The sequence below is a fragment of the Lepidochelys kempii genome, chromosome 1 (assembly GCF_965140285.1).
Source record: "Lepidochelys kempii isolate rLepKem1 chromosome 1, rLepKem1.hap1, whole genome shotgun sequence".
NCBI classification, from domain to species: Eukaryota; Metazoa; Chordata; order Testudines; family Cheloniidae; genus Lepidochelys; species Lepidochelys kempii.
In genome coordinates this window covers 206,920,000-206,945,088 of record NC_136380.1, presented here as the reverse complement: position 1 = coordinate 206,945,088, position 25,089 = coordinate 206,920,000, and the positions used below count along the sequence as shown (strand labels likewise).

The 25,089-nt window shown below is 42.0% G+C and overlaps 1 protein-coding gene and 1 long non-coding RNA gene across 13 annotated transcripts in view; one reads left to right on the top strand and one right to left on the bottom strand.

Moving 5' to 3' along the window:
- STXBP5L (syntaxin binding protein 5L) overlaps nucleotides 1-25,089 on the bottom strand; it is a 440,505-nt gene that overhangs the window by 398,171 nt on the left and 17,245 nt on the right. For 11 of the 12 annotated variants that reach the window (XM_078848433.1, XM_073309722.2, XM_078848419.1 and 8 more), the window contains one exon: nucleotides 3,830-3,927. In XM_078848433.1, the coding sequence (XP_078704559.1) occupies nucleotides 3,830-3,927 (98 nt within the window). Of the gene's footprint in view, nucleotides 1-3,743; nucleotides 3,928-25,089 lie in introns of those variants that run through there. The other variant, XM_078848436.1, reaches the window with a different exon arrangement.
- On the top strand, nucleotides 1,176-16,044 carry LOC140897337 (uncharacterized). The gene is made up of 4 exons (XR_012154708.2): nucleotides 1,176-1,327; nucleotides 5,975-6,106; nucleotides 6,698-6,823; nucleotides 15,949-16,044. It is a non-coding gene; the product is annotated as an uncharacterized LOC140897337 (long non-coding RNA).

Here is a 25,089-nt window from a genome sequence, read left to right as displayed (position 1 = left end):
CCTCCTTGTACCATCACCAGGACTGTTCAGTGCCACCAACAGCAGAGACTAAAAAAGCAACAGCAAGGTATACTGAAGTGATTCCTCCACTCTATTATCATCTAACACTAATCAGTTTCAGGACACTATGTGCTGATCCACTAGAAGCACTTTATGCAGAAGACTGTGTAAGATAGAAAGTCATTAAAACCTGCTCAGTTTTTTGATATTTTAAAAGTCTCCCTATTATAAATTCAATTTTCAGGAGGGTAACAATAAATCAGTTTTTAAAATGTTGAAGTTAGCATAACAGGTCTCAGCCCAGAAAAAAATGATTGTAATAAATTTGTCTTAAAATGACTAACCATGTGCACATTGTAAGAGGAGAAAATGAATATGCTTTTTAAAAAATTCAGATGCTCTAGTACTCCTCTAGTATTCCCATAATTTAAAAATGGCATTGATTTAATACATCTGTCCTCATATTCAATAGCTGTCATAGGAATATTAGGCACATTCATGTCAGAGGAATAGTAGGAATGTTCAAACACAAGGGTATTTTAACAAGAGATTTAGAAATGAACAACAGTATATTATTCTCTCTCTAATTACACATAGGTAGAGAAACTTGGGTGATGCTATTGATTGATTCAAATAGAATTATTAAATTTTCCATGAACAGAGGGGACTCTAAGCTAGCAGATTGGTCTGGAAAGGTATAGAAAGAAGTGCCACTTCAGCAGCATTGTTCCCCTCCTTCCTTTGAAAGCCCCTCCACAGATAACTGCAGGGCTGAGCAAGGATGGGGGCAGAGCTCTTCTCCACAAAATGTTCCCTTCCTGTGATAGAGGATATCCAGACTTAATTTAATGCTACTTGAAAGTAGGGGTGTAGCCACAGCTAGGGCTAGGTGAGATGCAGCCCACCCACTTAGCATCCAGGCCCACCCAAATCTGAGCAGAGGTGTAGTGCTGCCACAGTGGCCTGGAGCAACACTCAGGCACCTGAAATTCAGGATGGAGTGTGGGCAGGGCTGGAGCCATCCGAATACACAGGTTGGGAGGGAGGGAGGGAGTCGTCCCAAGTGTGTGTGGGGAGGTGCCTTGTGCAGGCAGGTCTGGGTGGGGCCAGCGCTGGGGCCGGAGAGAAGCCAGTCTAGGCAACTAGGCACATGACTAGAGACTGGGGCAGCAGTGTGTAAGTGCAGGTTTCACAGACACAGCAGTGCCGGCAGGACAGAGGGACACGACTGGCTGGGCAGACGGAGACAGAGCCAGAGTTGAGAGAGGCGAGCAGAACTCTAGCTTGTGCACATGGGGCAGCCTCATCTTCTGGTGCCTGCTGAGCGGTAAGGGCCAGCTGGAGGAGGTGGGGAGAGACAGGCCCCCCGATCCCTCCTGCCCCCCTCCCCCCCCAGGGTCCCGGATCCCTCCTGCACCCCCCCAATCCCTCTTCACCCCAGTCCCAGGCTCCGCTATGCCCCCCAGTTCTGCTGCCTCACCCATGTCTCGCACTCCCCTGGGTCCTGCCCCTTCCCCCCTACTCTGGCCCTTGGCCTTTGCCCTCCCCTGTCCAGCCCCCCCACCCCAGTTTTCCCTCCCCTCTCTGGATAAACTTTCTCTCTTCCAAGATGGCGAGGCTCAGGGAACCAGTTTCCCTGGCTGGGTACCCTGTGGCGGGGGTTGGGGGGAAGATGTAGCCTGCGGACTCTGCTCAACTGAAGGGAGGGAGGGTCAGTGCCTATTATCTCCCCTCTCTGCCTTAAGGAATGTGGGGAATTTCAGCACAAAAGGGGGGGAACTTTTTTTAGCCCAGCAGCTACCCACACTGGAGCATGAGGGCGGGGTCCTCGCTCCATGTGCATTATCAGCTCGACAGATGAAGCCATATCTGGGGGCACCAGGGCTAAGACAAGGGCATGGTGTTGGGGCAGAAGCTGAGCTAGCAGTCTGTCATTGCCCGCCCACCCAAATTTCCACTCCTAGCTACCCCGCTGCTTGAAAGAAGCATTAATCTGGGCTCTGCACCTGCACTTTCCTTAGAGCAGGAATTTTATGTAGCCATAGGGTGCCTGGCCAATAGCAGCACAGCTCCTAAAAGAGGCTGGCTGCTGGGGTCAGGGGAAGAGGAGGGCAAAGGAATCAGGGCTCTGAGGTGACTGTGTGAATGAAACTCCCAGAGGTAAAAAGAACAGGAGTACTTGTGACACCTTAGAGACTAACAAATTTATTAGAGCATAAGCTTTCGTGGGCTACAGCCCACTTCAACAGAGGTAAAGCTTTAGTCCCCTTCCCTAGGTATTTCCATAGCAGAATACAATTTGAGCTGTGGTCTGTCAGAAGTACAGAACATGCAGAGATTTTCCATGCCAGAAACGTATGTGTTCAATGGGATATATTCTATCTACTTCATTGAGGTAAATAATGTTATAGTAAGAGCAGAATCACCAACAGCACAGACTTTGTGGTATAACTGGTTTAGTGTCCTTGTGGAAGGCTTATACTGGAAAAACATCAAGGCCTTTGAGGATAAAATGTATTGAGCACAAGAGCACTCTAATATGTGAGGAATCAAAGCCCTACTTGCTAAATGTGTTATGTGAGGCACTGGCTGAGTTTCCAAACAAATAGTTTTCACTTTTTTTGCACCTTGCCTCTGCTGTCACTAGACTCATAGGCACTATGGTGAAGAGGAGAGTAGAAGAATCTGTATAGAATAAATTGACCATACTTCATAAAATACCTTTCCGTTTTAAACCTGGGATTTATAGGGGTATATAATGTAATAAGTATTGAGAAGCTTAAAATTGAAATCCTCTTGGATTGTAGTTAAGCTTATGTGTTAGTGTTCATAGAACCAGGGCACTCACGTTCTCACTTATTGCCAATTATTTACAGCAGAAGTGCTGAACCTGTAAACTGAGGTTACAAAAAAAAAAAAAATTCCTTTCGCTAAATACAACAAACCTATAACATTTTAACCCTCCTGCACTGTTTTTCTTGTTTTTCCTTTATTGACATGTATCCCAGTTTGGCGGAACTGTTTGGGCCTTGAGAAATTGAGAAACGTGTTCAGAGGAACATCCTGTAATTCAGAACTTTGAAATGTACTTTTTAGATTCTCAAAAATCAGACCATGTCTGAATTTTCATTTCTTTTGTATTGAATTTTTCCCTCTGTTGACAGGTTGACTCATTTTATCTATCGGTAGCGCAACATTTCTACCACACATCAATATGATATCTGAACATTTTGCAAAATTAAATTTATATTAAAAAAAAGATATCCAGTTCTCTCTCTTTCCCTCCCAGTGAGGCTCATGGTCATCCTAATCTTTTGTAAAAATGAATTCCAAAAGTATCCTAGGCTAACAACTGAGAGTTGAGGAGTTATGCGTATTAAATTATAAACATGAAAAATACAAGGCAAAATATTATTGTAACAATGCCCAATTTTATAAATGGATATTCACTTTTGAAGAAACTCATGAAGAATGAAAATATCTAAAAGAATTTCCTCCACATGTATCCTTGTTTGGAACCTAATATACTTGTTTTTAATCCTTCCACTTTCACATACTGAGCATAAAAATTAACTATGTATTAGCCAGTGTTATTCCTAAACCAGTAATTCATGCGTGAAATGTCATCCTTAGTCACATTCATAAGCCAATATTAATTCCAGAACAACCAAAAAAAATCAACTTTTTTCAGATAATTTTTCCAGTCCAAACAGTGAAGTAAAACATTATAAAATGTATCTTACCTGAGTGTTTGTGGAATGAAGCTGATTCATGTCACGACAGTTTTGAAAGTACAGAAACTGTAAAGACTTTGAATAAGAAAGGATACATTCGTATGGCTCCTGTTCTTGTCCCCACAGCCAGAATTTTCTGAACTGGGTCAAAAGCTAAGGCAGTAGGCAAATAAGGAAAACCATGGCGAACCGTCTGAAACAGAGCAAACAAACGCAATTAAAGTATAGGGCCTGTAGCACTAAATTCACTATACATATTGCATATCAACTGCATATAAGTAGAATCTACAAATTGTTCAAAACTGTATTGTTCATAATAAATTTTATCAAAAAATCTATTTTGAAAGATATGCTATTTTCAACCATACAGTTTATTTTCCATCAAAGCTATTTTAAATTATGTATTTTACCCAGTAATATCATTGGATTTTATACATATTTATAGTAACAAAGGAAATGACAAAAAATATGTATGAATGAAAACAACTGATACACGTTGTTCATTTGCTTTATAGATATTCTTTCACACTATCAAAGAGAGCCCTAGATGCCAACTGATGACATTACATGAAATGGAGTACTTGTGGCACCTTAGAGACTAACCAATTTATTTGAGCATGAGCTTTCGTGAGCTACAGCTCACTTCATCGGATGCATGCCGTGGAAACTGCAGCAGACTTTATTTATACACAGAGAATATGAAAAAATACCTCCTCCCACCCCACTGTCCTGCTGGTAATAGCTTATCTAAAGTGATCATCAGGTGGGCCTGGATTTGTGCTGGAAATGGCCCACCTGATGATCACTTTAGATAAGCTATTACCAGCAGGACAGTGGGGTGGGAGGAGGTATTTTTTCATATTCTCTGTGTATAAATAAAGTCTGCTGCAGTTTCCACGGCATGCATCCGATGAAGTGAGCTGTAGCTCACGAAAGCTCATGCTCAAATAAATTGGTTAGTCTCTAAGGTGCCACAAGTACTCCTTTTCTTTTTGCGAATACAGACTAACACGGCTGTTACTCTGAAACATTACATGAAATGGTGCCTCAGAACACTGCCACAAACAGGAGCAACAAAAAGAAAATGGAATTAGAACAGGAGTTCTCAAAGTAGGGGTCTACTTCAGTTGTCTGGAGGGACACAATCATCCTCCTTTTCTTATCCTTTAATTAAAATATATTATGTTTCTAGTCCTAATAGTTGCAGAGATGAACTTGAAAAAGTGAACTGAGCATAAACTGATGCAGTAATGCATGCCTGAATCTGCAGACACACTGAAACAATAGCAACATAGTCCTTAAACTGGAGATTGTGAACATGTTTTAGGAGGAGGGGAGGAATCTGCCTTTCTGATGTTGCCAAGTGGGAGAAATGCGCCAGCTAGATTACAGTATGGAAAAAATAGTCCTGTAGGGGAAATGTTAAGAATTACTGCACAAGAACTTATATGGCAGCATTACTTCAAAATAAACTGCTTGGTTTTCAGCATCCCAGCCTGAGTTGGAATATTGTGCAATACAAATCCTCAACTGTCATCAAACTTTCAAGGACCACCAAGGTTTTGAATTGGGGCAATATTCTCTACTGTCTCTGTTCTTTGGTTGTCCTCCCCCCCTCCCCCACCCCCAATTGCCTATTTCACAGAATTTCTTGATAACCGGGATTTCTGTGTTCTTGTGAATTCATTTCCTTCACCGTGAGAAGAAAGCATGATTCTGCACTCTCTACATGGCTTATTTTTGTTGTTAATAATTAAAAGTTCTCTTCTGAAGAAGAAAATATATTTTGCATTTCCAGCCATTCCAGTACCAATAACATTTTCTTGTAGGGTTTTCCTGGCTAGAGCTTCCCTTGGATCTGGAGGCCTGGAAGGTCAAGGATTTTATAAAACCTGTTCTGCATTTGTGTCCATATTTTTAGCATTTTCTTTTTATTCCCAGTGTTTTTATGGTGTAAAAAGAGTCAGACTTTTCATTAATAAATAACCCTCAAAAGACATGTGGAGGGATGTTTGTGTATTTACATATGTATGTGTAGGGTCGACAATGTAATAGTTCAGAAATCAAAATAACATCCTAGCATTTAAATGAATCGTAAACACGGGATATATTGGTATTCATCTCTTTGAAATGTACTGTGAATGGTGGAGGAACAAGGAAATTGCCTTATGTTAATTCTGTAGCTAAGTACCAGTGATGGACCTCCTTCACAGTCATCCTAATTACCTTTTTGTTCCCAGAGGAACCCCAACTTGTCGAAGAGGACATGAAATTGAATAAAAAATCCTTGGGTCCTGATTCTGTCATCTCAGATTTCCTTAAGCTTCACCAGGGGAAGTTTGAGTCACAAGACTGAGGTCCCAGTTAGGCTGGTAAGCCCTGAATGCGATATTTGGGCATTGGACTATAATTTATTAACTGAATTCTAAAGGAACTCTTTGCAACTATAAAGCTCACCATCTCTGCTATGAATCTAAACGTCAATGAATTGAACTCATGTCTGTATGTATACTGGTCTTTCTCTCTCTCTCTTGTTTTTTAATAAATTTTAGTTTAGTTAATAAGAATTGGCTGTAGCTGTATTTGGGTAAGATCTGGAATATTCAATAATCTGGGAGGTAATGCATCCGATCCTTTGGGATTGGTGGAACGTTTTCTTTTATATGATGAAATAAGATTTTAAGGAATCATCATATTTGACTTAGGTAGATGGAGTCCTGAGGCTGGATCACTTTAAGGGAACTGTGTTTGGACTTCTGAGTCACCAGTGAGGTAATAAAGAAGCTGTTTTATGCTGTCTTGGTAAATCTAAATACGGAATATCCACCAGCTTTATGGGAATTGTCTGCCCCATTCTTTGCAGTTCACCCTAATTGAGTGACCACAGCTGGCCCCCACTGGAACCCCGGTCACAAACTGCATTTTCTGTAGAGATCAACATGATTTTTTTTTTTTACATTAAGTGGAAGACTCAATTCCAGGAACAGAGAAAAAACCATCTGTGTGGCTGACAGCATTCTTTCAAAAGACTGACCCATGAACAGCCAATCGTCGAGGCACAGGAATACTAAAATCGTCTCTCAATGAAGGTAAGCAGCCACCACTGTTAGAATCTTTGAAAACACTCTTGGAGCTGTGGTGAGTCCAAAGGGGAAAACTCAGTATTGAAATGATCCTGGTCCGTAACAAATTTTTGTTTTGTTTTCTGTGAGATGGATGTATCACTGTATGGCAATATGCATATTGTAGTTCGAGGGCCAAAAAACAATCCCTTGAATTTAGTGAAGAAATTATAGCTGCCAGAGTCATGATCATGAACTTCTGAGACTTTACAAAATTGGTTTAGTAGTCTTAAAACTAAAATCAGTCTCCACCTTCCATTTTTCTTTGGCATGAGAAAGTATCTTGATTAGAAGCCCTTTCCCTCCATGTTGAGTAGAGACAGCCTCTATCATTCCTAAACAAAGAAGGGAGTTTATTGCCCGTCTCAGGAAGTGCTAGTGAGAGGGGTCCCCATGGGTGGCGGGTATAATAGGCCAGTGGCAGCTCAGCCTCCCTTGGTGCTGCTGCAGCCAACAGACGCCCTGGTTGCAGGGTTTTGAGGGGAAGTTTTTATTTAGTCTGCCTGTGGTGTGAGAAACTGCTACCTGTGGGAATTTGCTACCTGTAGCAGTTACTCATATGTAAGGGATTGTAAAAAACTGCTATCTGATGTAGCAAATTCCCACAGATAGCAGTTTCTTGAAGTACACCAGTCGCGGGGGGCTAGCAGGGGGGTCTCAGGGCTCTGGCCAGCTAGGGGCTCCTCTGGCCGCAGGGGGGCAGTGAGGGGGGTCTCAGGGCTCCGGCCACGGAGGAGGGAACAGAAGGGATGCAGCCATGGCTAGCCTCCCCAAAGGGGGCTCCACCTGCCACCCATGGGGGTCCCTGAAGAGCGATGGAGAAGAAGGGTGGAAAGGAGGGAGGGAGGTAAAGTGGATGTAGCTCAATGTTACAATCTCCAAGACCCACTGTCTGTAGTAATCCACTCCCAGGCATAACAAAAATCAGAAAGTCTGTCTCCAAATGTGGAGAGGTGGCAAATTGTTGCAAGTGGTGAACTAAAGACTGGAGAGGTTGCAAACCATCAACCAACCCATCAAAACTAGTGTTTCAGTAAGGATGCTCGTTGAATATTCAGGCCTGATGGATGAGTGATTCTCTTCCTCTGGAACCTATGGATTTTGCAAAACGGGGAGTCTTTGAAAACCAGAGAATTGGGTTGGAAGGGAACACTGGGTGCTTTGTGACCTACCAAATTTTCTTTTGTTTGTAAGGGTATAAATTCCCAGAGATTGTAAAGTGGCTTTGGAGTCTTTCAAAGAGCACAGGAACTCATCCATGTTCTCATCAGAAAACAACTTCAAACCATCAAAAAGGGAGGTCCTGTGCAGTTCTCTGGACCTCTCCAGGAAAGTGGGACAGTTGGATCCAGAATGCCGTGCACATAACTACTGCTGTAGAATGATGTCTGCTACATCTAAGGACACCTGAAGGGATGTCCTGACCAGTAACTGCCCCTTAGCAATGATGGCCTGAAAATGCTTACTCTTTTCCAGTGGAAGGTGCAGTAAATTTTGTGTAGTTTATGTAATTATATTTTGCCATGACTGCCTGGTAATTTGTGATAAAAAACTGTAAGATTGCAGATGAGTAAGATTTCTACCTGACAAGGTCCACGACCTTCTTGTCATATGGGGTCAGCTTGGTGCAATGTTGTTTCCCCCACTCATTCACCACATCCACCACCAGAGAAGTAGATGGAGGTGAGAATAAAAATTCAGAGTTTTAATTTAGCTAAACGTAAATGTATAATACAGGAACAAAGAATGTAGGCCATACTTACAGGATGAGAGACTATCCTGGGAATCGGTGACTCTGAAAAAGATTTAGGGGTAATGTTGGATAATCAACTGAACATGAGCTCCCAATCTCCCAGTGCAATCCTGGGATGCATAAACAGAGGAATCTCAAATAGGAGTAGAGAGGTTAATTTTACCTCTGTATTTTGCAGTGGTGTGACTGCTGCTAGAATACTGTGTCCACTTCCGGTGCCCATAATTCAAGAAGGATGTCGATAAATTGGAGAGGGTTCAGAGAAGAGCCACAAGAATGACTAACGAATTAGAAAACGTGCCTTAGCCCTGGTCTACACTATAGGGTTAAGTCGAATTTAGCTGCGTTAGGTCGATTTTAAAATGAATGAGTCTACACAACTAACCCCTTTCCGTCGACCTAAAAAGCTCTTAAAATTGACTTCTGTACTCCTCCCTGGCGAGGAGAGTAGCACTATAATTGACCTTGCTGGGTCAAATTTGGGGTAGTGCAGACGCAATTCGACGGTAATGGCCTCTGGGAGTTATCCCAGAGTGCTCCAATGTGACTGCTCTGGACAGCACTTTGAACTCCAATGCACTAGCCAAATACACAGGAAAAGCCCCAGGAAACTTTGAATTTCATTTCCTGTTTCGTCAGCTTGGCAAGCTCAGCAGCACAGGTGACCATGCAGTTCCCCCAGAATTGCAAATGAGCTCCACCATGGACCAAAAGAGAGATACTGGATCTCACTGCTGTGTGGGGAGAAGAATCTGTGCAGGCCAAACTCCGGTCAAAAAGAAGAAATATTAATACATATGCCAAAATCGCACAGGGCATGGTGGAGAGAGGCTACAACAGGGACACTCAGCAGTGCCGCATGCAAGTTAAGGAGCTCAGGCAAGCCTACCAAAAGACAAAGGAGGCAAATGGTCGCTCCAGATCAGAGCCCCATACGTGCCACTTCTATGATCAGCTGCATGGCATTCGTGGGGGGACCCTACCACTATCCCACCACTGTCCATGGACACCTGCAAGGGGGGAGTCTCACGCAACAGGGAGGAGGATTTTGTGGATGAGGAGGAGGAGGAGGAGGAGTTGGAGAATGCGCAGCAGGCAAGCGGTGAATCCGTTCTCCTCAGCAGCCAGGACCTTTTCATCACCCTGGAGCCAATACCCTCTCAAGGCGGGATCCCCGACCCTGAAGCTGGAGAAGGCAGCTCTGGTGAGTGCACATTTGTAACTACAGTACAGGGTTTAAAAGTAATAGTGTTTAATGTTTGATTTGCCCTAAATAATTGGGATGAATTCGCGGCCAGTACAGCTACTGGGAAAGTCTGTTAACATGTCTGGGGATGGAGTGGGAATCCTCCAGGAACATCTCCATGAAGCTCTCCTGGAGGTACTCTGAAAACCTTTGCAGAAGCTTTCTGGAGAGGGCTGCCTTATTTCGTCCTCCACGGTAGGACACTTTACCACGCCAAGCCAGTAGCAAGTAGTATGAAATCATTGCTGCACAAAGCATGGCAGCGCATGGTCCTCGGTTTTGGTCACATTCAAGCAACATTAGGTCTTTATCTTTCTGTGTTAGCCTCAGGAGAGTGATATCATTCATGGTCACCTGGTTGAACTAGGGGGATTTTTGTAAGGGAACAGTAAAAGGACCCCGTTCATGCTGGGTTGTTTGCGCTTGGCTAAAAGGGATCATCCCGGAGAATAGCCACACTGCGGGGGAAGCGGTGAAGAGATAATCCCAGAGAATAGCCATGTGGCGGCACGGGGGGGAGGTGTGTGCTGCACATCCACCCGAAAACCGCAGCCCCTCCTTTTAAATGTGAAACCCACTCGGCATTGCTTGCTATGGGAAAGAATGGCGCTGCACTTTGAAACCATTCCCACATGTTATGAAGGGGTAAGAAGCCAACCCTGCATACCAAAAGGCTTACTATGGCTGCCTGGAAACTGAATTCTGTTGCCCAGCTGTCTGTGATGTGTCACCATACCAGCTCAATATAAAAAGCAAAATGCGACCTTGTACCTAAAGCACATGTGCTGTCTGCTGTGAATTGCTTGATTCACTGTGAAAGAGTCTCCCTTTTGTTCTCAGAAATGTATCATCTAAATTTTACTCTCCCTTTTTATCTCCCCCTGATGCAAATGTTTCTATGCTCCCCCCATCATGTCCGTACCTGAGGTTATCGCAGATTAGAAGGCAAAAAAAAACGCACTCGCGATGACATGTTTCCCGAGCTCATGCAGTCCTCCCGCACTGATAGGGCATGGCTTAATGCATGGAGGCATTCAGTGGTAGAGGCCAGGAAAGCATTAAGTGAGCGCAAAGAGCAGAGGCAGGAGGCGATGCTGAGGTTAATGGGGGAGCAAACAGACATGATGAAGCGTCTATTGGAGCTGCAGGAAAGCCAACAAGAGCACAGCCCCCGCTGCATCCATTGTATAACCGCCTGCCCTCCTCCCCAAGTTCCATATCCTCCTCACCCGGACACCCAAGAACGTGGGGGTGGGGAGGTGCCAGCGCCAGGCACCCAGCCACTCCACTCCAGAGGATGGCCTAAGCAACAGAAGGCTGTCATTCAAACAGTTTTGATTTGTAGTGTGGCTACAATAAGCAATGTGGCCTTGTCCTTCCCTCCTCCTGCACCCCACCCAACCCGGGCTACCTTGTCAGTTATCTCACTTTTTTTTCTAATTAATAAAGAAAGAATGCATGGTTTCAAAACAATATAGTTACTTTATTTCCTTTGCCAGCTGCGATCGAAGGGGGGAGGGTGGTTGGCTTACAGGGAATTAAAATCAACAAAGGGGGCGGGTTTACAGCAAGGAGAAACACACACAACTGTCACACCGTAGCCTGGCCAGTCATGAAACTGGTTTTCAAAGCTTCTCTGATGCGCAGCGCACCTAGCTGTGCTCTTCTAAATCACCCTGGCTGCTCAAAATCGGCCGCCAGGCGATTTGCCTCAACCTCCCACCCTACCATAAACGTCTCCCCCTTACTCACACAGATATTGTGGCGCGCACAGCAAGCAGCAATAACAATGGGAATGTTGGTTGCGCTGAGGTCTAACCTAGTCAGCAAACAGCACCAGCAAGCTTTTAAATGTCAAAAGGCACATTCTACCACCATTCTGCACTTGCTCAGCCTATAGTTGAACTGCTCCTTACTACTGTCCAGGCTGCCTGTGTACAGCTTCATGAGCCATGGGAGCAAGGGGTAGGCTGGGTCCCCAAGGGTAACTACTGGGATTTCAACATCCCCAACAGTAATTTTCTGGTCTGGGAAGTAAGTCCCTTCTTGCAACTGCTCGAACAGTCCGGAGTTCCTAAAGATGTGAGCATCGTGCACCTTTCCCAGCCATCCCACGCTGATGTCGGTGAAATGTCCTTTGTGATCCACTAGTGCTTGCAGCACCATTGAGAAGTACCCCTTGTGGTTTACATACTGGTTGGCAAGGTGGTCCGGTAAAAAGATAGGGATATGCATTCCATCTATCGCCCCACCATAGTTAGGGAACCCCATTGCAGCAAAGCCACCCAGTATGACCTGCACGTTTCCCAGAGTCACTACCCTTGCTGGCAGAACGTCAGTGATTGCACTGGCTACTTGGATACACAGGAGTCCCCGCAGTAGACCTGCCCACTCCAAATTGATTCCTGACTGACCGGTAGCAGTCAGGCGTTGCAAGCTTCCACAGGGCTATCGCCACTCGCTTCTCAGCTGTCAGGGCAGCTCTCATCTTGGTATTCCTGCACGTCAGGGTGGGGGAAAGCAACTCACAAAGTTCAAGGAAAGTGGCCTTACGCATGTGAAAGTTTCACAGCTGCTGTGAATCATCCCATACCTGCAACACTATGCGGTCCCACCAGTCTGTGCTTGTTTGCCGGGCCCAGAATCGGTGTTCCACTGTATCAACCAGCCCCACTGCCGCCATGATGTCCCAATTGCCACAGCCCGTGCTTTCAGGAACGTCTGTGTCCATGTCCTCATCACAATCGCTCTCGTGCTGGTGTGCTTAGCCCAGTTCTGCACATACTCCAGGATAATGCGCAAACCGTTTACAATGCTCACAACAGCAGCGGTGACAGTGAGCTGAGCGGGCTCCATGCTTGCCGTGGTATGGCGTCCGCACGAGTAACCCAGGAAAAAAGGCACAAAACAATTGTCTGCCATTGCTTTCATGGAGGAGGAAGGGCCATCTGACGACATGTACCCAAAACCACCCTTGACAATGTTTTTGCCTCATCAGGCATTGGGAGTTTAACTCAGAATTCCAATGGGCAGCGGAGACTGCAGGAACTATGGGATAGCTACCCACAGTGCACTGCTCCGTAAGTAGATGCTAGCCATGGTATTGAGGACACACTAGGCTGACTTAAGGCGCTTAGTGGGGACATACACAATTGACTGTATACAATCAATTTCTAAAAATCAAATTCTATAAAATTGACCTAATTTCATGGTGTAGACATACCCTTATAGTGATAGACTCAAGGAGCTCAATCTATTTAGTGTAACAAACAGAAGGTTAAGAGGTGACTTGACTACAAGTTATAAGTACCTGCATGGGGAACAAATATTTATTAAAGAGCTCTTCAATCTAGCAGACAAACGTATAACAAGATATAAAGGCTGAAAGTTGAAGATAGACAAATTCAGGCAGGAAATAACGTATACATTTTTAACTGTGAGACGAATTAATCACTGGAACAATTTACCAAGGATCATGGTGAAGTCTTTATTACTGACCACTTTTAAACCAGGATTACAACGAGGAGTCCGGTGGCACCTTAAAGGCTAACAGATTTATTTGGGCATAAGCTTTCCTGGGTAAAAAACCCACTTCTTCAGATGCAGGATTGGATTTTTTCTAAAAGATATGGTCTATGAATTATTTTGGGGAAGTTCTATGGCCTGTATTATACAGGTGGTCAAGCTAGATGATCATAATGGTCCCTTCGGCCCTTGGAATCCATGAATTATGCCAAACCAACCTAATTTCCTTCTTTGACAAAATTACTGGCCCAGTAAATGGTGAGGGGAGCTGTAGGTGTGACAGATCTTGGTTTTTGGTAAAGCTTTTGATGCAGTCCCACATGATATTCTCATAAGCAAACTAGAGAAATGTGTTCTAGATAAAATTACTATAAAATGGGTGCAAATCTGGTTGAAAGATTGTACTCAAAGAGTAGTTATCAATGCTTCACAGCCAAACTGGAAGGATGTATCTAGTGAGATCCTGCAGGGGTTTGTCCTGGGTCCGGGACTATTCAATATTTTCATTAATTACTTGGATAATAGATTGGAGAGTATCCTTATCAAATCTGTGGGCAAAACCAAGCTGGGAAGGATTGCTAGCACTTTGGAGGATAAGGATTAGAATTCAAGATGACCTTGACAAATTGAAGAACTGGTCTGAAATCAACAAGGTGAAATTCAATATAGACAAGTGCAAAGTACTACACTTAAGAAAAAAATCAAATGCCCAAATACAAAATGGGGAATATCTGACTAGGTAGTAGTACCTCTGAAAAGGATCTGAGGTTACAGTGGATCACAAATTGATTATGAGCCAGCAATACGATACAGTTGAGAAAGAGGCTAATATCATTCGGGGGGGGGGGTGTATTAATAGGAATGTCGTACGTAAGACATAGGAGGTAATTATTCTACTCTACTCAGTAGTGGTGAGGCCTCAGCTGGAGCTCTGTGTCCAGTTCTGGGCACCACACTTTAGGAAAGATGTGGACAAGTTAGAGAGTCCAGAGAAGACCAACAAAAATGATCAAAGGATTAGAAAACCTCACATATGAGGAAAGGTTAAAAAAAACTGGGCATGTTTAGTCTTGAGAAGAGAAGTCTGAGGGGGCCTGATAACAGTCTTCAAATAATTTAAGGGCTGTTATCAAGAATATGGTGGTCAACTGTTTTCCATGTCCACTAAAGGTAGGCCAAGAAATAATGGACTTAATCTGCAACAAGAGAGATTTAGGTTAGATATTAGGAAAACTTTATAACAATAGTGAAGCACTAGAACAGGCTTCCAAGGAAGCTTGTGAAACCTCTGTCAATGTAGGCTTTTAAGAACAGGTTAGATAAACCCCTGTCAGAGATGGTCTAGATTTACTTTGTCCTGCCTCAGTTAAGGTGGCTGGACTTGATGATTTCTCAAGGTCCCTTCCAACCTACGTGTCTACGATTCTATATAGGAGACTTGTGTATGGATTTAGTCCTATCTAGCTAATAACTAAGAGGTCTTATCCTTTAGACTACTTGTATGTAATCTGACTCTCCTCAACAAACGAGGTCCAGGGTAACTACTGGGAACTTAACTTACTGGTTTAGATGAAATTCAGATACCATCTTCATAAAAAATTTAGGATGTGGGCACAGAACCATATTATCCTCATAGAACACAGTAGGGATGTTCAACCATCAGGTTTGTGATGTCGATTTAGCAGGTCTACTGAAGATCTGCTAAATCAACGGCAAAGCACTCTCCAGTCAACTATGGTACTCCAGCTCCCCAGTAAAGTAAATCAGCTGGAGAGCATCTCCCATCGAAGCAGTGCAGTGAAGACACTGGGGTAAGTCGACCTAAGTTACATCAACTCCAGCTACATTATTCACGTAGCTGGAGTAGTGTAACTTGGTCAATTTATCACGATAGTGAAGACAAGCCCTAAGTCTCCATGATGGTCGTATAATCACTTAGAATACAATCTATAAAAAGGAGAATGCTCATTGTACAATATAATGGTTCAAATGAAGATGATTAGCAGCAAACAGGCAGGAAGATGTAAAAAGTAGCATGAAGGAAGAATAGAGTTCAATATACTTAAGCATATGACAGGCTGCTTAGTGGATTTTGAGACAGCTCAAAGAAAATCTGGATTATATGGGTGCTAATAGTCCAAAATTGAGGGACATAAATACCAGTGGAGCACTGTACTAAAGAAAGACCCATAATGCAAACCTCTTCCACTTTGTAGCACAGACATTTATTTTTGAAGGCTTCTGACACTAGCAGAATTTCTTGAGATTCCCAGTAACAAAAAAGGCTCAGTCCACGGATGCAGCCAAGTTCCACTCAACACAATTGAAGATAAGGGGACAAAAACAGCATTATGGTTCAAGGCATGGCACAATTTGGAACAGCCTTGGGACTACTGGAGGTTGTGCCTGGCTTTAACAGCCACCAACAAGCCAGTCTATCAACCAGGGATTGCTGGAATGCAGCTACGTTTCAGCCCACCTTCTCCCTGACCAGACTTCAACATGCCCCCTATGCCAGGGACTATGTGAAGTGTGGTGTACAATTGATCATGTTCCCCTATATTTCAGGAATTCCCCAAAAGCTGGTGAAGCTCCAGAGGAACAAAGGGGCTATACCAGGGCTGACCATCTGGCCCTAAAAGTCTTGTTTGCATCATGCTTCCAGGCCATAAGATCCACTGGATCTTGAAGAAGAACCTGATCTCAATCTAATGATACATCTGGAAGAACTGGAAGTTGAACTGGAGGTTTCACTAGCAGAGTCAGAGATCTAACCAACCAAACTAATGAGGACATATGAAAACCAGTAACATGGAATCCGGAATCCTGTCTGATTTTCCTAAGAACTCTTGTCAGCGGAGGTAAGAAGGGGAAGTAGTACAAGAGCATGTTAACTTAGAGAGGCAGAAGCACGTGGGCTGGTGTTGCACTCTACCCCATACTTTGGGCTATGCCTAGGGTGACCAGATGTCCCGATTTTATAGGGACAGTCCTGATTTTTGGGTCTTTTTCTTATTACCTATTACCCCTCACCCCCTGTCCCGATTTTTCACACTTGCTGTCTGGTCACCCTAGCTGTGGCTAACAGGCACAGTATAGCCCTAAACTATGGATACTAAAATAAGAAAATATCAACAAAACTAGAAATCATGTACATGATTAAATTGTCTAAATAGCAGATAGTGGGATCACAAAGGGAATCCTAAAATAGCAGCCCTGTGCTCTGTGGATTGTAGGCACTACTTATTCTTGCCATGAAAGAAGGAGCCAAAAAGAGCAACAGAGAAGGCAGTGAGGAGATCAGGCTTCTCACCACATAATCCCAACTTCTGTCTCCTTTTTTGGCATCTTGATCCCTGGAGGCAGAAGAATGGAGCAATACCTATGCTCCTCAGATCACATCAAGTGTATACCAAATATATACAATGTTTTCTTCTAAACAAAACAAACCAAGCTGAGGATACAACTTTAACCAAAATCCTTCTTCAGCATTTTGAATTCCTTTTTCAAAGGCAATGAGTTGGAATAAACTTTACCCCACCAATATGCATGTATAGCTCATTAATATTCTTTATGCAAATAAATTATCTAGACTTATGTAGGAATAAGATTAATTGGGTCTGACAGCATTTCATGCATAAAACTGAAAACATTACCAAAACTGTATAGAACACAACACAGTCATTTCAGTTCAATTAAGCTACACAGGAGATGTAATCAGATTCTTTTGTAGCTGTAGCAACAAAATCCCACTAGAATTTAGTGTGCATGCAACGATATAATTATTTATACAGTGATGATAGCTTCTAATAACTCTTGTCCTATGGTAAGATATATTAGCTTGTAAAGCTATTTCCTTACAAAGTATTTTTGATCTTCCATAAATAACTCCAGAAAATACAGACTTTAAAATTGATTTTAAAGGGTTTCCATGAAGTAACACAGTATATGCTCAGAAATCGCTTGTGTGTAATCTGTCTAATAATATAAAATTTATTGAAGCCTGGAGTTCTGTTAATATTTTATAGATAAAACATTTTGGGGGTCAAATTTGAAAGCAGGATTGATTTATTCAGGTGTGTAATTATTTGAGAAAATACTCTTTTTGGGGGGTTAAAAATGGATAATGATGCCCAGGGTTATGAGTCAGGATGCTAGATTCTATTTCTAGTGTGCCACCAACATGCTTTGTGTCCTTACATAAGTCACTTACACTCTTTGAACCCAGTTTAGCAAAGTATTTAAGCACATGCTTAAGTCCATCCCTATTCAAAAAGCACATAAGCCCCATGCTTAACTTTAAGCACATGCTAAATCCCATTGATGTGTACAGGACTTAAACAATTACCTAAAAATAAGCCTATGCTTAAGTACTTTGCTGAACAGGGATGAACTTATGAACTGGGGCCTTTGTGCTTCAGGGATGCTCTTACCCAGCTTTGTAAGAAATGTATAAATATCAATTATTATTACTTTTATTGATTTTGAATGCAGAGGTGAAAGGGGGCTTCAAAACAGTGCATTGCTATATGTGGTGGAGCCAAGCACAACCATGCTCTCCTTCCTTGATGTGTCTTTGTGCCTGGACCTGCCCCACTGAGTTCTGTACTCACTGCCAACAAAAGGTGGAGACAGTGAGCAAATCGATATTGGGATTCCATCTCAAGACTAAGGAGACACAAGACAATGCTGAGAACACAGCAGGCTTCCTCCCGAGACAACACCTACGAGACAAGATAATGAAATGCTCTGAGGTTTTTTATGCTTCTCAGTTTCTTGTCGAAATTGAAACATTTGCCATTTTAAAAAAAAGTTTGGGGTTTTGCCCGTTCCTCATTTTTCCTTTATTCCTGTCTGCCACAGAATGCACCAGAATGAACTCTGTCTAGGATTTTGTCCCTTTTGCTATTCTGTAACTGCACCCATCGACTTTAACCAACAATATCTGTGATGTTTAGATCAACCAAAGATCTTGTTAAAGTTGATGGGTGCACTAAGTACCCTTCATTTTGGCTTAAATTGCTCCTTCCATTTAATACCCCTTTGTGTAGGGATAGCTGAAACAACAGATGCCATTGCCCAAAGGCCATCATGGCAAGGCTTGAGCAGAAGCTAAGCGATAGGGACAGAGGAACACAGGGGCTGGGAATTGATTGGTGACAGCTGTATGTGTCTGCCTGTCAGAAAGGCAAAAACCAATGAAAAAGCCAAGAAAAAGCCAGCAGACAAAGCAGTAGTCCCCCATTTTGTAATGTAACGTACACACTTGGCATACTCAATATGAGCGATCACAAGCATGACCCTGCCAGGGAGCAGAGACAGAGTTCTTTGTGGCACAAGACTTGCTGAAAAAGCAAGCTTGCCAAGGGATGTGGTAGATTCTCCTTCACTTAAGTCTTTAAATCAAGACTAGATATCTTCCTAACAGATATATTATAGCTAAAACATAAGTTTTAGGCTTGATGCAGGAATTTTATTGAGTGAGGCCTGATTTCTGAAGGAGATTAGACTAGATCAGAACAGTCCCTTCTAGTCTTAAAATCCATATATTTATGAAAATGAGCATTAGAGCCCACTGCAAAGCCCGTTTATTTTCAGAGCCTTTGGGACAAGTTGTCTGGTTATACTAATGTAAGGGTTAAGGTTTTGGTAATGGATTTATGAGTACAGTTTAATTGTATTTTTAGTATATATCAAAGACAACTGAAACCATGGATAATAATAAACCTTTTTTTAATGTTACTAAATACATAAATAAATAATATTGACACATATTAGTTGTGTATAGTATATCCTGTAAAAGTGTTTCAGATTCTATTTTTAACTATCTCAATCAAGTGCTTCATATAAAGAATGAAACTGGACTTCATCAACAAATATATTTGTAGTCACTATTGTAATTCCTTCCGGTGCCTAAGAAAAGTTATGCTTATGTATTTATATTAGCTTCATTTTTGTTTTTCTTTAAAAGTAAAAATAGTATAAATCACATGCCCATATAATTTCTATGTTACTTAACACAGTCACCAAACTGTAACATCCTAAATGCATTCTGCTGAGTCAAGATGATTGCCATTGCATTTATCATCTTTCGGCACAATTCCCAGAAATGGTTCAGCTCTAGTTGTACGACGTGAATTTACAATATTGTGTGCTCTAAACTCCATAGTTTTTCTACCTGAGAAAGCTAGCAAATTGTGGTTACTAATTCTAAATCTGTTAAGATTAATAGTTATTTGGCACTTAATGCAAATATACTGATCAGAATGCACTTTATTTAGAGTTGTTTTGAATTTTATATAAGCCTCAATAAGAACTAATTTATAACTCATCTTTAATCTATGTACCATTAAAATAAAGCATTGATTATTTGGGTGGGGGGATAAACATGCAAAATTATATGTGGCACTTATTAATTCTGTATTCTAATGAATTATGGTCTTCCATTTTTAGTAAAGTATTTCTTATTTTTAAAAATTACAAAAATAACTAATACAAATCCAGTTCAAATCAGTAAGTTTCTACAGCTGATTAAAAAACACAAGAGCAAATCTAGAATGTCTCTAGAAACATATAGTACTTTGGAAATGGACATTACCATGAGCCAAATCATGCCTCTAGGAAGAAAACTACATGTTAGTGTCAGGAGCTTTCAGAAGGTATCCCTCCCTCATGGAGTTTTCCTCCACATTTGTCTTTTGGGGGCAAGGACCCTGAACCAGCAGATCTCCAGAGATCTCAGGAATCTGCTACAGGACAAAGCCAGCCTATACAGACCCTGTGTCCATATGCTGTTGCATAAGCCCTTTGAAGCTTTCCCCCAAGCTCCCTGTTGGTATGGTTGACAAGGGCTGCCTCCTGATGGCTGCTGCCCCTGTAATTCCTTTAAATGGAGTTTCCACATTGCAAAAGAGAGTCCTTTCAGGAATTAATATAGCCACAGTCTGTATTAACGTCTAAGCAGATTATTTGTGTAGTTGAAAGAGGGACAACATGATTTTCACCCCTGGCCCTCCTGTCCCCTCAGGGTGTGTCTATACTGCAACTAGGCACCCATGGCTGGCCCATGCCAGCCGACTCAGGCTTGTTAGGCTATTTCATTGCAGTATAGACTTCTGAGCTCAGGCTGGAGCCAAGCTCTGGGACCCTCCCACCTCACAGATCCCAGGACCAGGAACTTTTGCAGGGTCTAGGTGAAGGGAAGGTACAATGCCACAAAGTCAGCTAACCCCAATCTTCTATATGGACAGGAAGATATTGGCTCGCAGAGGGTCCCCTCCCCATATAGATCAATGAAGCATAATATTGCCTATGTTTTCTACTTTTTCCAAAACATGTAGCTTACTGTTCTTAATGCAATAAAATCCTTTTCTACTTTTAAAAGTGACTGAAAACTGGAATTGTGAGGCTCTATGCTTAATGTCACCCTGATTTCCATATCAAATGTGCTCATTTTACTGGTAAAAAGATTTTTTCTGTCACTGTCAGCCCTGGGATCTGAGAGTCAAGCTTGGTTCTTTCCTTCTCATGCATCATCACTTGTAATAAAAACTCTGCAAGGCAAAAATAAGCTGTTAATGACACCTGCCTTCAAAGGGCTTGAACAGGTATAACTGTGAGGAATTTAGTAAACAATTCCGTTGATGATGCACTAAAGCAGTGCTTTTCAAACTTTTTTCATTTGCGGATCCCTACAAAATTTCGAATGGAGGTGTGGACCTCTTTGGAAATCTTAGACATAGTCTGCAGACACCCAGGTTGAACACTACTGCACTAAAGAGACAGAAACCAGCTAACTCTTGCTTAGTTCTATTGACTCCGACTCTGCAAAGCTAACAGGAGTAGAATTCCGTGAAAAATTATTTTAGTCACTGAAATCAGAAGATCTGACTCCGGTATTTCCTGGGAGAAGATCTGTTCAGGTGAAGGTGTCATGATATTTACATAGCCATTTTTCAGCGTATTACCACACGTTAACCTTTTTTCTCTTTTAATTGAATAAGAATTCAGAAAGCTGCATTTTAAAAGATTATTTAATGAAACACTGAAGAATAGTGAGAAATTTCTGTCCTTGACTGAAAGACAAAACTAGACTTTAAACTGAGACTTTTAGCATTTTGATTTCATAAATATCACACACTATCAATTATGTTTACGTAAAGAATTCACAGGTGTATGTTATTAGCATTTGAATTAACAAATTAGCCTGTATCATACAATTAATTTTTTTGTATTATGTACAGGCAGAGCCCTTTTTCCTTGGAAACAAGCACCTTAGCATGTGCTACATTGCTTTCATATAATTATATAAACAAATGTTTTTGATATAATTCAGTAATAATCCTACTTCAAGAAAGAAATAACATTACAAAAATTCATATCAAGCTGATCTTTTTTTCTAATATGTCATTTTCATTTGACTTTCCAAAAAGTCTACATACAGTATATTTGGCTCATCAACAAATTTTTATTATTAATACACTGTACTTCTGCAAGGCATTAAATAAATTCTGAATTCACTCCCTCATGTTATTTTGGCCTTGAAAGGGGTGGTGATATAAAACTACATCTTTCAGAGAAGTAATTTATTTTAAAAACCCAAACATCTAAAACCAGAAACAAAATCACAACAGTAAAGGAAAAAATCCTACAATCCTTACTCAAGAATCCTCTCTACATAAGAAAAATCCATATAAGACCAAGAAACTCAAGGAGTCTGATTTTCCACTGTCCTTCCTCAGAATACAGATTTCAGAGTAACAGCCGTGTCAGTCTGTATTCACAAAAAGAAAAGGAGTACTTGTGGCACCTTAGAGACTAACCAATTTATTTGAGCATAAGCTTTCGTGAGCTACAGCTCACTTCATCGGATGCATACTGTGGAAAGTATAGAAGATCTTTTTATACACACACAGCATGAAAAAAATGGGTGTTTACCACTACAAAAGGTTTTCTCTCCCCCCACCCCACTCTCCTGCTGGTAATAGCTTATCTAAAGTGATCACTCTCCTTACAATGTGTATGATAATCAAGGTGGGCCATTTCCAGCACAAATAGGAGTACTTGTGGCAAATACTCACCAGCAACCACATACCACACAACAGAACCACTAACCCAGGAACCTATCCTTGCAACAAAGCCCGTTGCCAACTGTGCCCACATATCTATTCAGGGACACCATCACAGGGCCTAATAACATCAGCCACATTATCAGAGGCTCATTCACCTGCACATCCACCAATGTGATATATGCCATCATGTGCCAGCAATGACCCTCTGCCATGTACATTGGTCAAAGTGGACAGTCTCTACGTAAAAGAATAAATGGACACAAATCAGATGTCAAGAATTATAACATTCATAAACCAGTCAGAGAACACTTCAATCTCTCTGGTCACGTGATTACACACATGAAATTTGCGATATTACAACAAAAAAAACTTCAAAACCAGACTCCAGCGAGAGACTGTTGAATTGGAATTCGTCTGCAAATTGGATATAATTAACTTAGGCTTGAATAGAGCCTGGGAGTGGCTAAGTCATTATGCAAGGTAACCTATTTCCCCTTGTTTTTTCCTACCCCCCCGCCCCTCAGACGTTCTTGTTAAACCCTGGATTTGTGCTGAAAATGGCCCACCTTGATTATCATACACATTGTAAGGAGAGTGATCACTTTAGATAAGCTATTACCAGCAGGAGAGTAGGGTGGGGGGAGAGAAAACCTTTTGTAGTGGTAAACACCCATTTTTTCATGCTGTGTGTATATAAAAAGATCTTCTATACTTTCCACAGTATGCATCCGATGAAGTGAGCTGTAGCTCACGAAAGCTTATGCTCAAATAAATTGGTTAGTCTCTACTAACCTTTTCTTCTTCCTCAGAATAGTCATTTTCACCTATGCAAACTGAGAGTAGAACACTACCAATTCAAATTGGTCATATTTTACCCCCAGTTTGCAGAAATACAAATGACCACACTATGTGTAAGGGAATGAAGAATAAGGCCTTCAGAATTTCAGACAGTAATTTCCTGCACACTATTCTTTCAGATATGGTAGGGTTTTTCCACACATACAGAATGAGTTGGAGACTCAGATCTCCTAATCCACAGATGCATCAAGATGCTCAAAGAAATTCCATTGATCCTGAACCTCTGCATTATTCCCTGGGCTTTCCCTGTGGCAGTTAAGCTCCATCTAAATCTGTGCCACCATGGGCAGCCTCCCAATAACCACACCAAAGTTGCCACATCCACCACATATCTGGGTTTCAGTGTAAGCAGGGTAACCATGAAAGATTATTTTCACTGAGCAAGGATTACCCTCTATGGAGACATCCTTAGATTTTCAAGGAGACAAGGTCATGGAGAGTGATCATCCTTTCCCACCTTTCCTCTACTCCCAACCAACAGAACACCATCCCAATGTACTTACAGAGGAACTTCCAAGGGGCCAGGAATAGGAAGGAGTATGCCACAGAGCAACTGTTTCTCTTCTATGAACATTTCACCACATACTCCCATTACTGCCAGTGAAACTGGAGAAAAGCACTGAGGCCCAGATCCACTAAGATACTTAGACACCAAAGTCCCAGACTTAGATAACTAAGTCCTGGTTTTAGGCAACACTACAATCCACAAAAACCCAGTTAGGCTGCCACCTAACCCTGTAGGTGCCTTTATTTTTCCTGTAGACGTTCCCTAGATGCTTACGTTTCTGCCTCTGGGGGCGCACGTTGCTTCGTCACTCTAAGCATCCAGATGCCTCTCTCTCAAGGTGTTCCACAAACTGGAGGAGCGCCTATCACCGATAGGGCCAATCTGGTAGGCAGCTTCTAAGCATGACTACTAGATTGGGCCCCATTCAAAATCTGGTCAGCGGTGGTATACACCTTATAACTTTTAGCCCAGGGGTTAGCGCACTCACCTGAGATGTGGGAGACCCAGGTTCAAGCTGCCCTGCTGCCAGAGGGGGAGAAAGGATTTGAACAGCAGTCACCCACACCTTCCCAGGAGAGTGCTCTAACTGCTGGACTATGAGATATTCTGATACAGGTCTCTCCTCAGCATTTCCACTGCATATAAATAAAGAATCTTTGGAGTAGGGGGACTGGACCCTTAGTTTCACCTGCCCTAAACTAAGACTATATAATCATTCATTCTCTCTCTCTCCCCCACACCCTCCATTACTATTTCATGTTCTCATACCCCCACCAAGTTATGTGTGGAGTGAGGAAGGACAAACAGGATAACCTGGGTAATTACAGCCCTGTCAGTCTGTCATCAATCCTGGGCAAGATAACAGAGTGGCTGATAAAGAAAGAATTAAAGGACAGTAATATAATTAATGCCAATCAACAGGGGTTTATGGAAAATAGATCCTGTCAAACTAAACTGATATTTTTTTGATGAGAGAATTTTGTTTGATAAAGTTTGCTGATGTAATGTACTTAGACTTCTGTTATGCATTTGACTTTGTACTGAATGACATTTTGATTAAAAACTTGAAAGATAAAATTGACGTTCTACTTTAAATGGATTAAAAATGGCTAACTGATAGATCTCAAAATGTAATTGTAAATGGGGAATCCTCAAATGGGTGTGTTTCTAGCAGGATCCTGTAGAGAATAGTTTTTTGCCCTGTGCTATTTAACATTTTTATCAATGACTTGGAAGAAAACAGATCATCATCACTGATAGAGTTTGCAGATG